This window comes from Lucilia cuprina, chromosome 6 (assembly GCF_022045245.1).
Source record: "Lucilia cuprina isolate Lc7/37 chromosome 6, ASM2204524v1, whole genome shotgun sequence".
Taxonomy (NCBI): domain Eukaryota; kingdom Metazoa; phylum Arthropoda; class Insecta; order Diptera; family Calliphoridae; genus Lucilia; species Lucilia cuprina.
Window position 1 is genome coordinate 56,284,207 of NC_060954.1, and position 14,717 is coordinate 56,298,923.

Below are 14,717 nucleotides of genomic sequence, written 5' to 3' on the forward strand. Positions count from 1 at the left end.
TTATCTAAAACATGTAAGCGAAAGTGGTGCAATAGACCTCTCCTTTATACCCAAAAAAATAACAAACATACACATGCTTAAAACTATGTAAATCTTATAAAAATGATTATAATTTGTTATAATTATAAAACTACAACATTTTAAAAGAAGTAAATGTATATGTGATATGGTACGGGAATTTAAGATAAAATACACAAATGGTGATTCACATAAACAAAACAAAAAATAAAATAAAAATAAATAAATAACAAGATTTTGTTTAAATTTTAGATGTTTTACTACTTTATATTTGTTTGTACTACTACTACTGCTTAAACAGTTTGATATTTTATTACACCTTTTAAAATCGCTGTAATTAACTCTACATTCACACATGAAGCCGAGCACTCGTCACCAATTGTCTGGTTGGTTATTTTTAATAATAATTACTTTCAATACGCTGTTTAGTTAAAATTAGTTAGGGCATTCACTAGAGTAATACCGTAACATAATAGGAGGGATCTACTGTCCATATTCGATCTACTGTCCATATCGATTTATATATCTATCTATCTATCTATCTATCTATCTATCTATCTATCTATCTATCTATCTATCTATCTATCTATCTATCTATCTGTCTCTATCTATCTCTATCTATCTCTATCTATCTCTATCTATCTCTATCTATCTCTATCTATCTTTATCTATCTCTATCTATCTCTATCTATCTCTATCTATCTCTATCTATCTCTATCTATCTCTATCTATCTCTATCTATCTATCTATCTATCTATCTATCTATCTATCTATCTATCTATCTATCTATCTATCTATCTATCTATCTATCTATCTATCTATCTATCTATCTATCTATCTATCTATCTACCTGTCACCGATGTTGCTAAGAACTTCTAACTCATCACGCCATTCATTAATTATAAGTTCTGCAGCACAGTGTAAGAAATAAAAATACAAAGCGGACTTTAAGTTTGTCTATATACATACTTTTACATGCTTTTTTTTCGTATTTTTGGTAAAAAAAGGTCCAAATTTAAAGTTAAAAACATTATAATCCATAACATAACAAAAATCCACTTCTGTCATATTTTTTAGTGCAACAACCTTTTTTTGTTTATGTCACAAGAAAAAATATTTGTGGAATTTTTCCAAAAACAAAAAAAATACTGGCCATATGCTACTAAAAAAATACTAAATGTTTGCAAAAAGTAGAAAATATTTTTATAACACACACATGTACGTTAATTTAAACAAAATACACTTACCGTTAACTTTTTACAATGAAATGAGTTTGAACATATTGAAAAAAAGTCATGAAAAAAAAGAATGTTGCACAAATTAAATAAGTATGTATTGGCACAATATCAATTTTCACATCCTTATGAAAAAGGCAACTGGAAGAAATACAATATTCTAGGCCACACATCAAGAGGCCATTGGACATCCTTGTTATTTAACAAAAAAACAATCAAGAAAAAAAAACGAATAAAAATATAACCAAGTTCCACAATAAGAATTAAGGAAGCGACATTAAAGAAGAAACTATAAAAAAGAAGAAGCTCAAGTTCAAAAAGTCAATTTAAGTTTGTGTCCACCATCTACTGTCAACTTCAACTACTACTAACACCTTAACTGCATATGGCTAGTAGGCAAGTAACAGAACTGGCAGCCAACACCAATCAAAGCCATGCCATCCATAATGACGCTGGTGATGGCAGTTGATGTTGATCATAACATTAGGTCAATATTAACACCAGTCCAGATAGCTGCAGCACCAACACATTCTACAAGATTGTAGAGCATCATAGTACGAGTTTAAATTTTTGGTTTTATTTTTCTTTTTATTAATTACATTAAACAAGCAGCCAAACAATTCAAGCGTACGAAGTTAAAACTGAAGTATATATTTTGTTGTCGAAAAAAGCACAGAGAGTTAAAGGTATTTAATCGTAAGTTTCTATCATTTTTGGGAGTCCAGAAGATGGACTTTAATGTTTTCACTCAAAAATCACTAAAAAGTTAATTTTTAGTAGGAAATAAAATCGATTTTTGGAAGGAAATAGAAGTGATCACAGATTTCAATCCTTTTTGCCCTAGGGCCTTTAGTTTAGCCAGAAAATAGACTTTTATGTTTTCACTCAAAAATTTATTTTTAGTAGAAAATAAAAGTGATCACAGATTTTAATCCTTTTTGCCCTAGGGCCTTTAGTTTAGCCAGAAAATGGACTTTTATGTTTTCACTCAAAAATCACTAAGAAATCGATTTTTGATGGAAAATAAAAGTGATCACAGATTTCAATCCTTTTTGCCCTAGGGCCTTTAGTTTAGCTAGAAAATGCACTTTTATGTTTTCACTCAAAAATCGGTTTTTGGTAGGAAATAAAAGTGATCACAGATTTCAATCCTTTTTGCCCTAGTGCCTTTAGTTTAGCCAGAAAATGGAGTTCTATGTTTTCACTCAAAAATCACTAAAAAAATCGATTTTTGATGGAAAATAAAAGTGATCACATATTTCAATCCTTTTTGCCCTATGGCCTTTAGTTTAGCTAGAAAATGCACTTTTATGTTTTCACTAAAAAATAGATTTTTGGTAGGAAATAAAAGTGATCTCAGATTTCAATCCTTTTTGCCCTAGGGCATTTAGTTTAGCTAGAAAATGCACTTTTATGTTTTCACTCAAAAATCGATTTTTGGTAGGAAATAAAAGTGATAACAAATTTCAATCCTTTTTGCCCTAGGGCCTTTAGTTTAGCCAGAAAACGCACTTTTATGTTTTCACTCAAAAATCCCTAAAAAATCGATTTTTAATGGAAAATAAAAGTGATCACAGATTTCAATCCTTTTTGCCCTAGGGCCTTTAGTTTAGCCAGAAAATGCATTTTTATGTTTTCACTCAAAAATCACTAAGAAATCGATTTTTGATGGAAAATAAAAGTGATCACAGATTTCAAGCCTTTTTGCCCTAGGGCCTTTAGATTAGCCAGAAAATGCACTTTTATGTTTTCACTCAAAAATCACTAAAAAATCGATTTTTGATGGAAAATAAAAGTGATCACAGATTTCAATCCTTTTTGCCCTAGGGCCTTTAGTTTAGCTAGAAAATGCACTTTTATGTTTTCACTCAAAAATCGGTTTTTGGTAGGAAATAAAAGTGATCACAGATTTCAATCCTTTTTGCCCTAGGGCCTTTAGTTTAGCCAGAAAATGGACTTTTATGTTTTCACTCAAAAATCGTTAATAAATTGATTTTTGATGGGAAATAAAGTGATCACAGATTTCAATCCTTTTTTGACCTAGGGCCTTTAGTTTAGCCAGAAAATGGACTTTTATGTTTTCACTCAAAAATCACTAAAAAAATTGATTTTTGATGGAAAATAAAAGTGATTACAGATTTCAATCCTTTTTGACCTAGGGCCTTTAGTTTAGCCAGAAAATGCACTTTTATGTTTTCACTCAAAAATCGATTTTATGTTTTCACTCAAAAATCACTAAAAAATTGATTTTTGATGGAAAATAAAAGTGATTACAGATTTCAATCCTTTTTGCCCTAGGGCCTTTAGTTTAGTCAGAAAATGGAGTTTTATGTTTTCACTCAAAAATCGATTTTTGGTAGGAAATAAAAGTGATCACAGATTTCAATCCTTTTTGCCCTAGGGCCTTTAGTTTAGCCAGAAAATGGACTTTTATGTTTTCACTCAAAAATCGCCAATAAATCGATTTTTGATGGGAAATAAAAGTGATCACAAATTTCAATCCTTTTTGCCCTAGGGCCTTTAGTTTAGCTAGAAAATGCACTTTTATGTTTTCACTTAAAAATCACTAAAAATCGATTTTTGATGGAAAAGTAAAGTGATCACAGATTTCAATCCTTTTTGCCCTAGGGCCTTTAGTTGAGCTAGAAAATGCACTTTTATGTTTTCACTCAAAAATTGATTTTTGGTAGGAAATAACAGTGATCACAGATTTCAATCCTTTTTGCCCTAGGGCCTTTAGTTTAGCCAGAAAACGCACTTTTATGTTTTCACTCAAAAATCCCTAAAAAATCGATTTTTAATGGAAAATAAAAGTGATCACAGATTTCAATCCTTTTTGCCCTAGGCCCTTTAGTTTAGCCAGAAAATGCACTTTTATGTTTTCACTCAAAAATCACTAAAAAAATCGATTTTTGATGGAAAATAAAAGTGATCACAGATTTCAATCCTTTTTGCCCTAGGGCCTTTAGTTTAGATAGAAAATGCACTTTTATATTTTCACTCAAAAATTGATTTTTGGTAGGAAATAAAAGTGATCACAGATTTCAATCCTTTTTGCCCTAGGGCCTTTAGTTTAGCCAGAAAACGCACTTTTATGTTTTCACTCAAAAATCACTAAGAAATCGATTTTTGGTAGGAAATAAAAGTGATCACAGATTTCAATCCTTTTTGCCCTAGGGCCTTTAGTTTAGTCAGAAAATGGAGTTTTATGTTTTCACTCAAAAATCGATTTTTGGTAGGAAATAAAAGTGATCACAGATTTCAATCCTTTTTGCCCTAGGGCCTTTAGTTTAGCCAGAAAATGGACTTTTATGTTTTCACTCAAAAATCGGTTTTTGGTAGGAGATAAAAGTGATCACAGATTTCAATCCCTTTTGCCCTAGGGCCTTTAGTTTAGTCAGAAAATGGAGTTTTATGTTTTCACTCAAAAATCGATTCTTGGTTGGAAATAAAAGTGATCACAGATTTCAATCCTTTTTGCCCTAGGGTCTTTAGTTTAGCTAGAAAATTTACTTTTATGTTTTCACTCAAAAATAACTAAAAAATCGATTTTTGATGGAAAATAAAAGTGATCACAGATTTCAATCCTTTTTGCCCTAGGGCATTTAGTTTAGCTAGAAAATGCACTTTTATGTTTTCACTCAAAAATCGGTTTTTGGTAGGAAATAAAAGTGATCACAGATTTCAATCCTTTTTGCCCGAGGGCCTTTAGTTTAGTCAGAAAATGGAGTTTTATGTTTTCACTCAAAAATCGATTTTTGGTAGGAAATAAAAGTGATCACAGATTTCAATCCTTTTTGCCCTAGGGCCTTTAAGTTAGCCAGAAAATGGACTTTTATGTTTTCACTCAAAAATCGATTTTTGGTAGGAAATAAAAGTGAGCACAGTTTTCAATCCTTTTTGTCCTAGGGCCTTTAGTTTAGCTAGAAAATGCACTTTTATGTTTTCACTCAAAAATCGGTTTTTGGTAGGAGATACAAGTGATCACAGATTTCAATCCCTTTTGCCCTAGGGCCTTTAGTTTAGTCAGAAAATGGAGTTTTATGTTTTCACTCAAAAATCGATTCTTGGTTGGAAATAAAAGTGGTCACAGATTTCAATCCTTTTTGCCCTAGGGCCTTTAGTTTAGCTAGAAAATGCACTTTTATGTTTTCACTCAAAAATCGATTTTTGATGGAAAATAAAAGTGATCACAGATTTCAATCCTTTTTGCCCTAGTGCCTTTAGTTTAGCCAGAAAATGGAGTTCTATGTTTTCACTCAAAAATCACTAAGAAATCGATTTTTGATGGAAAATAAAAGTGATCACAGATTTCAATCCTTTTTGCCCTATGGCCTTTAGTTTAGCTAGAAAATGCACTTTTATGTTTTCACTAAAAAATCGATTTTTAATGGAAAATAAAAGTGATCACTGATTTCAATCCTTTTTGCCCTAGGGCCTTTAGTTTAGCCAGAAAATAGACTTTTATGTTTTCACTCAATAATCGATAACAAATCGATTTTTGATGGGAAATGAAAGTGATCACAAATTTCAATCCTTTTTGCCCTAGGGCCTTTAGTTTAGCCAGAAAATGCACTTTTATGTATTCACTTAAAAATCACTAAAAAATCGATTTTTGATGGAAAATAAAAGTGATCACAGATTTCAATCCTTTTTGCCCTAGGGCCTTTAGTTTAGCTAGAAAATGCACTTTTATGTTTGCACTCAAAAATTGATTTTTGGTAGGAAATAACAGTGATCACAGATTTCAATCCTTTTTGCCCTAGGGCCTTTTGTTTAGCCAGAAAATGCACTTTTATGTTTTCACTCAAAAATCACTAAGAAATCGATTTTTGATGGAATGTAAAAGTGATCACAGATTTCAATCCTTTTTGCCCTAGGGCCTTTAGTTTAGCCAGAAAATGCACTTTTATGTTTTCACTCAAAAATCACTAAGAAATCGATTTTTGATGGAATGTAAAAGCGATCGCAGATTTCAATCCTTTTTGCCCTAGGGCCTTTAGTCACTAAGAAATCGATTTTTTTAAGGAAAATAAAAGTGATCACAGATTTCAATCCGTTTTAACCTAGGACCTTTAGTTTAGCTAGAAAGTAGAATTTTGTGTTTTAATCCAAAAATTTGTTATTATTATTTAGTCATTTATTTATTTATTAAAATTATATTTTAAAAGTCTGTTGTAGTTGCTGCAGTTGTAGTTTATATTTTTGTGACACTTCTTGTTTTTGTATTTGTAGTTGCTGTTGTTATAAATATTATCGAACCGGAATCGTGTAAACAATTTCAAAAATGTTCATTTCAAGTCATTGTCAGTATGTACATTAGACGGACTCTGAAAAAAGTGCATAAAATCTGAAATGGGTTCAGTTTACCAACAGGTCATAAGAAAGCAATAGATTTTTTTGCTTTCTATAGAAAGTCAGTCGGTCTAATGCAAATATGTTCATATGTATTAATAAATGTCTTTATGGAAATACATATATATGTATATAATGTTGTGACCACCTAATTTAATACGACTACATACTTGTATTATGTGGGTTGTATGTCACCCATGGCGTCCAGACTTTGTTGTCTGCTGCTGTCCGCCGTTATGGTAAGAATGTAACTGACTGACTAAATGAATGTGTATGTATGTATGTATGTATGTATCTGTGTTAATATTGACTGCTGCAAGTCCACATTTACATATTTTTTTTAATCTTAAACACAAACATGTTTTCGATAATTTTTTTCCATTTCTATTCGTATTGTAAATTTTCATAATTTTTATTAGTAAATTAAACTATGCTCATATGTATGTAGATAGATATTCAATACAATATTTAAATGTAACAAAATGTTAAAATCAGCCACTGCTATGCTGGATATGCGCAGTAAATTGTTTGTTTTAAACCCCATTTGCAGACACACACCTATTCTAGTTGTTGTACAGCGTAAAAACGTAATATTCGTACGCATTTTGTTTAATTGGAGCATTTTTATACCCTACATAATTATGTTTGAGTAATATCGGACTTAACTAATTAACATTTTCGCACTTAATAACGTTTGCTAATATGAACCGTTTTTTAAATGGTATTCTCAAAGTAAAACTTCTCTTCTATTGAAACTATTGGGTTATCTAATGAGTTTAGAATTTAAATATTAATTAAATTTTTGAAAAATATCTTAATATTTTATATATTTGTGATAAATGCAAGGAACTAAATGGTCATTAATACCATACAAAATCATTCGTCTTGTATTTCTCATTTTCTTGTCAATTGAAATTTAGAATAAATTGATCAGTTATGGCCTATAATGTGATCATTGTCAATAGACCATACATATGTACATGTTTGCTTGAAGTATTTTAGTATTTTATGTAATAAAAATGTTACATAAAAATGTTTACATACATACATATGTGTACATACAATGTATGAAATTTTGAACAAAACATCAGCTCCATTTCAGTTCTAGTTTGGTTCTTGTTTAGCTCTAGTTCAGTTCTAGTTCAGTTCTAGTTCAGTTCTAGTTCAGTTCTAGTTCAGTTCTAGTTTAGTTCTTAGTCAGTTCTAGTTCAGTTCTAGTTCAGTTATAGTTCAGTTCTAGTACAATTCTATTTCAGTTCTAGCTCAGTTCTAGTTCAGTTCTAGTTCAGTTCTAGTTCAGTTCTAGTTCAGTTCTAGTTCAGTTCTAGTTCAGTTCTAGTTCAGTTCTAGTTCAGTTCTAGTTCAGTTCTTGTTCAGTTCTAGTTCAGTTCTAGTTCAGTTCTAATTCAGTTCTAGTTCAGTTCTAAGTCAGTTTTAGTTAAGTTCTAATTCAGTTCTAGTTCAGTTCTAGTTCAGTTCTAGTTCAGTTCTAGTTCAGTTCTAGTTCAGTTCTAGTTCAGTTCTAGTTCAGTTCTAGTTCAGTTCTAGTTCAGTTCTAGTTCAGTTCTAGTTCAGTTCTAGTTCAGTTCTAGTTCAGTTCTAGTTCAGTTCTAGTTCAGTTCTAGTTCAGTTCTAGTTCAGTTCTAGTTCAGTTTTAGTTCAGTTTTAGTTCAGTTCTAATTCAGTTCTAATTCAGTTCTAATTCAGTTCTAATTCATTTCTAGTTCAGTTCTAGTTCAGTTCCAGTTCAGTTGCAGTTCAGTTCTAATTGAATTTTAGTTCAGTTAAGTGCAATTTCAGTTCTTAATAATCCCATTTATTTCTGTTTGTTTAAATTTATTTATTAAATTTATTAAGTGCAATTTCAGTTCTTAATAATCCCATTTATTTCTGTTTGTTTAAATTTATTTAATTATTAAATTTTAAAAATAACATAGACCTTTCTAACTATAATGTTATTTGTAGCACCCCGTTTTGTAAGCATTCCATCTAATTATTGTGAATGAATAAATTGTTATTATTTCCAAGCTGGCAATGCTGCAAGTGTTTTAGTCGCTGCTTTTACTTCCAACAGAAAAAAGTGTTTGTAGCAAACACGATATACGAAAAATACATAGCTGTTTGACAAACCATAACTTTTGTGCTGCAAGCTTTATTTCGTTCTTCTAAATTGTATATAAATACCCAATTTTTATCTCTCTTATTCGGTTTTTATTCAAAATCTTTAATAATTAAGGATATTTGTAAACATAGCCGGCTTATAGTCGTTTTTAAGCCGCCGCCTATATATATAGTGTCAGCCGCCATGGACTTTAATATTTGACGTCGTAAAAAACTCATTTCAATGTGAAGTGAGTTTTTTGTGTCGTGCTGTGGGTTAGTGAAAATTCGTTTTCTTAATACCGGGATAATTAATATTGTTTTTTTTACAATTAGTGTTAAATAAGAATTTAAAAGCATTTAATAAAAGTAATTAATAGTTAAAAACGATAAACTAATAAAAAGAAATTGTGTTTTAAATTGCATATTGTTCTTGTTCTAGAAAAATGGCTCAAAGCAAATTGAACGATTTGGCTGGTAAATTAGGCAAAGGTGGGCCACCCGGTTTGACCACTGGCTTAAAAGTTTTGGCTGGTTTGGGAGCCTTAGCCTATGGTGTAAACCAATCTTTATATACCGGTAGGTGAATTAATTAATTATAATATTTTTAAGATAAGTAAAAATGAAAAACATAGAAAATTGTGAAACCTAACCTCAAATCACAAAAATAATTGACAATGATGGTACAATGGTCGGCAAATTTCATAATAAAAACGTGATGTTACATTTTCATTGATTATAGTCAAATGTTGACAATAAATATGATAATAATGTTTTGTTAAGAATTTAACTAAATTTCTTATTTTTAGTTAGATTTTTAAAGATTTTCTTAAATTTATGATTTTCCAAAATGTTGTTGCATAACTCAAAATCCATACATGCCGCACTTTATATATATTGTTGTTGGCTTTTTATTGGGAGTAGTTGTCATACCAATTTTAATTTTCTTTTTGTTAATGATATTTTTAGTTGATGGTGGTCATCGTGCTATTATCTTCAGCAGATTGGGTGGCATTCAAAATGATATTTATTCCGAAGGTTTACATTTCCGCATTCCATGGTTCCAATATCCCATCATCTATGATATTCGTTCTCGTCCCCGTAAAATTTCCTCACCCACTGGTTCCAAGGATTTGCAAATGATTAACATTTCCTTGCGTGTTTTGTCTCGCCCTGACTCCATGCGTTTACCTTCCGTACATCGTAACTTGGGTTTGGACTATGATGAGAAAGTATTGCCCTCCATTTGCAATGAAGTTCTTAAGAGTGTTGTTGCCAAATTCAATGCTTCTCAATTGATTACCCAACGTGCTCAAGTAAGTAGTAGAGCATTCATAAATGTGTTTCATTATTAATTTCTATTATTATTTAAAAGGTTTCTCTTTTGATTCGCAAAGAATTGGTTGAACGTGCTCGTGATTTTAATATTATTTTGGATGATGTTTCTTTAACTGAATTGAGTTTCGGTAAAGAATATACTGCTGCTGTTGAAGCCAAACAGGTTGCTCAACAAGAAGCTCAGCGTGCTGTGTTCTTTGTTGAACGTGCCAAGCAAGAAAAACAACAGAAGATTGTACAAGCTGAGGGTGAAGCCGAAGCAGCTAAAATGATATCCTTTTCTAAACAAATTATAAAACTCTAAAAGGCCTATTGTGAATAATAAGTTCTTGGGCAGTTTGTTCCCTCTTCTATACATAAATCATGTAAAAGAGAATAAACTCCCAAGGAAATTATTGTTCATAATTGGCCAGTAGATTTTTGTTAATATTTCTTTTTTAAAACCATGGTTTTTCCATAACTGATATGTTTACTTAGGTCTTGCAGTTAAACAAAATCCAGCTTACTTGAAATTGCGTAAATTGCGTGCTGCTCAAAGCATAGCTAGAACCGTAAGTTGTTTTCTATATAATTTCCTAAAGATTTAAGAACTTACTAAACAATTTTCTTCATCCACAACAGATTGCCAACTCACAGAACAAGGTCTACCTCTCGGCCGACACCTTAATGTTGAACATTCAAGATTCCGCCTTCGATGATATGACTGAAAAAGTCTACAAAAGTAAATAAACTTTTTTAACATCTCTAAGATAAACAAACTACCAAACAATAATAACAACACCATGTGTTACAAAATTAACAAATGAAAAAGTTTTGGGAACCTACAATCCTAATATTAATTGAAAATTGGCAATTATAAGCATTTTTTCGTTTTTTCTATCAAATAAGTGAAAAATATTTTAAGAAAATTTTGATAATGATAAATTGAAAATATTTTCTCTTTGTTATTTTTCTGATCTTTTTTCTCTTTTGATTGAAATTGTCCCAATATTTAGCTGCCGATGTGGATAATTTTCAAATACAATTTTAAGCAGAATTATTAAAAGCTTTTAAAAAGCCATTTCAATTTCATTTAGCTCTTATCTCTTTCTTTGTTAATTTTATTACTTTTTTTTACTTTATTGTTCATTTATCCATAATTAAGTAAAGCTCCTTTATGGATGTAAATTTTTCTTTAGATTTTAAGCATAAATAATCACACACACACATACATAGTTATAATAACCCATAAAGATGTTTTTTTCTTATTAATGGCACTAGTTTATTAAAAATTTAATAGTTTTTATTTTATATTCAACTATAAGCTTGTGTTCCATTAATATAAAGCATCTTTTAAGGTTATTTTGTTAAAAATGTGAACATGAAAAACAAAAAAACTAAGAAAATTCTTAGAATCAAACAAAATATAATTTTTGTTGTTTAAACTAAATAAAATATTTCTGTTTAAAGAAATTCGTTTTAATTTTATTTCTCCAACATTTTACAGTTGGCGAGAGTTGGTTTGATGGTCCCACAAAAACTTTAGCAAAAAGCAAAAAATCTTCATCGGAAAAATCAGTAGGTGATCTTGCTCATCTCACTGCTAATCGTTTGGTTTAGTTGTCTTCTCAATCTGAAAAGTGGATTTCTATGTCATTGTGTGCCTTTAAAGTTTTAAAGAAATAGCATCAAGAGTCAAGACTAATTTTTTTATACAAATGAAACGAACATACTATTTAGAATTCTATAAACTGGAAGTATACACCACCACCGTCATCATCACCATTCGTTACCACAAGTGCAAATAATATACAATGTAAGTGTTGAATTTATTTGGTATTTTTTTTTATTTATTTTTCTTCTACAATATTATTTAAAAACAATTAAGGTTTGTTCTCAATAAAGTTGTTGTAAACTTCTGATAAATAATCTAGTATATAGTGTAGTTAATAGTCTAGTCTGTAGTCTAGTATATAGTATAGTCAATAGTCTCGTCTATTGTTATTCTATGCTCTAGTCTATATTGTAGTGTAGTTTACTATCTAGTAAAGTATATAATTTAATTAATCTATAACCTAGTCTATCGTTTTGTCAAGTTTTGTCTATAAACTAGTCTAATCTATAGTCAATATATTGGTTATCGTCGAATAGATTCGAATGGTCTTCGTCTTGACACAAAGTCAATAGACAGTAGTCTTGCCTATAGTCTAGTTAATAGTCGAGTCGAATGCTATGTCTTTAGCCTAGTATTGTTTCGTCTTTGCAAAAATTATTCCCTACTCTTCTTATTCTTCGCTATGTTAATCGAAATCACTTAGATCTAAACCCACCTTCGCGAATGGTAGTCATCTTGATGCGATGCAAAGGCTTAAGTGTGATGACCCATGCAGGCTGTACTAAATAGGGACATCCATACCAGATGGCTCGTGTTGAGCACTTACTATGAAATAGTAAGTGCCCCCGAAAATCTTGTAGCGTCTGTTTTTCTTCTATGGGGCGGCTAACAAATCTATTTGGGTCTGCCGGGTGTTTTTCCCTTTTCGTGGGTGAGTGGGCACCCGGTAGTACCACTCCGTTCTTTTGATCCTATTAGATCTGTTCCATTAGAACGTTCGTTAAATCCACCAGCGTCTGTTCTCCCATATTGGGCGGCTTTGTGGTCTGCCTCTCCATGTGGTGTGGCAGTTTCTTCAAACTTGACAGTAAGTATAAAATGCAAACCTTTTCCATGTCCAATGTCTGAAACACGTGCCCCATGTATCCGGTCGAGGGCCTTATAATCTCCGGAGACCCTATTCCCGCAGTGGCGATTTCAGGCTGCGGTGAATCGAATGCTTCTGAGATCCGGTCTAGGATGGCGGCGACACCAAATTCCATGTGGGTCGGATTTGCCTTGCATTTAAAAAGGTGTTGATCATTGTGTGGACCTGTGACACACGCTGGACAGAAATCTAAAGTGGTGTTGCTTATTCTCAACCAGAACGAGTTTAAACGGTTACACTATCCTGATCTAAGATGTTTCAATACTACTCTAGTAAGAGGAACAACTTTCCAGTAATATGCTATCGTTGTGGGAAATGATATAGTCTTTCAACGATGTTTGGTGTATAGTATTTAAAGCTGTTTTAAATGAGCCTTCATCATTTATGTTATCAAGGTGTTCTTGGATGTCGATTGTTTTCTAGCTCCGTCAGATAGTGGTTCGCTTGGCCCCTACGATAACATCCCAGTAGCAGGCTTTGTCAGCATGAAGTTATGTTTCAAAACCGAAATCATCTTCCTCCTGTCATGCAGGTGTTTTTAAGATATCATTTGTATGCACCATGTTATAGTTCTAAAGGCCGTTCTAAAGCTTCTTCCATTGTGTGTCGCTAACTCTAGAAGTCCATACTAGCGCTGCGTAGTTTACCATTGACCGGCCAGTCATTTGGTAAGCAGTACACGGTTTCTTTATCCTTTCCCCATGTGCTATCGGCTAGAGTATTGAGTACTTTGTTTCTACTTGGTTCTTGTTGTTGTAACAGGTTGGCTGTAACTGGACGTTGTTCCCTGGAGAAAAAACTTCCGGTTGAAACAGCTGTTGCTGAGTTGACAATCTTTGGCCGATTGAAAATCGGGTCGTTCCGGTGCGGAGATCCAATTGTAGTGGAAACGTGTTTCAACTTAGTAGATTGCAGTGGTGTGTACCGAGGACATAAAGAGACTATCGTTCCGTTCCCATAACAATCGGTTCTTTGCACTAGAACGTTTCGGAGTTCAGCGAACAACGACCAAAGGTTTTTCAACTCATCCACACTGACTTTACACGTATGTATTCATTAGTTTTGTTTGTAATCTAGTCTAGTATATAGTTTAGTCTATACAGTAGACATTTGGTACTATTTGGTACTAACTCTAGAAGACCATACAAGGTTTCTTTATCCTTTCCCCAAGTGCTAACAGCTAGAGTATTGAGTACTTTCCTTCTAAATCGCAGATTGCAGTGGTGTGTACGGAGGACATAAACAACTTGGATTTTAACGAACAAACGATCCGCACTGACTTAATACGTATATATTCTCTAGTTTAGTTTGTAATCTAGTCTAGAATATAGTTTAGTCTATGGAGTAGTCATTTGGTAGATAGTTAACAAGGTCTTTATCCATTTCCCAAGTGCTACCGGCTAAAGTATTGAGTACTTTGTTTTTACTTCGCAGATTACGGAGGGCATAAAGAGACTATCGTTCCGTCCCTATGACAATCGGTTCTTCGCACCGAAACGACTCAGAGTTCAACGAGCAACGACCATAGGATTGTCAATTCATCCACACTGACTTTACACGTATGTATTCTCTAGTTTAGTTCGTAATATAGTCTAGTATATAGTTTAGTCTATTGTCTAGTCTAAAGTTTTGTATTTAGCCTTAGCTATAGTCTAGTCAATGGTTTAGTATTTTAAGTATGAATTAATGGTCTGAGCCAAAAAACCTTATCAAACATCCGATTCTACCGGAATGATCAGAAATTATCGGCCAAGGGCTATCTACTCCTACAACAACAACATCAAACATCCATATAGTTTCATAATCCAGTGAATTAAATTCAAAACAATTTTAAAATTTTCAAAACACATTTTATTTTTGGTTGATTTATTCAAATATTTTAATAAATTATTGATTAAAGATTATGCTTAAAGTAAAATGCAAAATTTAT

The 14,717-nt window shown here is 31.9% G+C and overlaps 1 protein-coding gene across 1 annotated transcript; it reads left to right on the forward strand.

Moving 5' to 3' along the window:
• Nucleotides 1-8,917: 8,917 nt before the first annotated feature.
• On the forward strand, nucleotides 8,918-11,857 carry LOC111686145 (prohibitin-2). The gene is made up of 7 exons (XM_023448450.2): nucleotides 8,918-9,077; nucleotides 9,151-9,287; nucleotides 9,678-10,024; nucleotides 10,084-10,317; nucleotides 10,520-10,597; nucleotides 10,668-10,767; nucleotides 11,533-11,857. The coding sequence occupies exons 2-7, from the start codon at nucleotides 9,155-9,157 to the stop codon at nucleotides 11,643-11,645; spliced, it is 1,005 nt and encodes a 334-aa protein (XP_023304218.2). The 5' UTR covers nucleotides 8,918-9,077; nucleotides 9,151-9,154; the 3' UTR covers nucleotides 11,646-11,857.
• The last annotated feature ends 2,860 nt before the right edge of the window (nucleotides 11,858-14,717 follow it).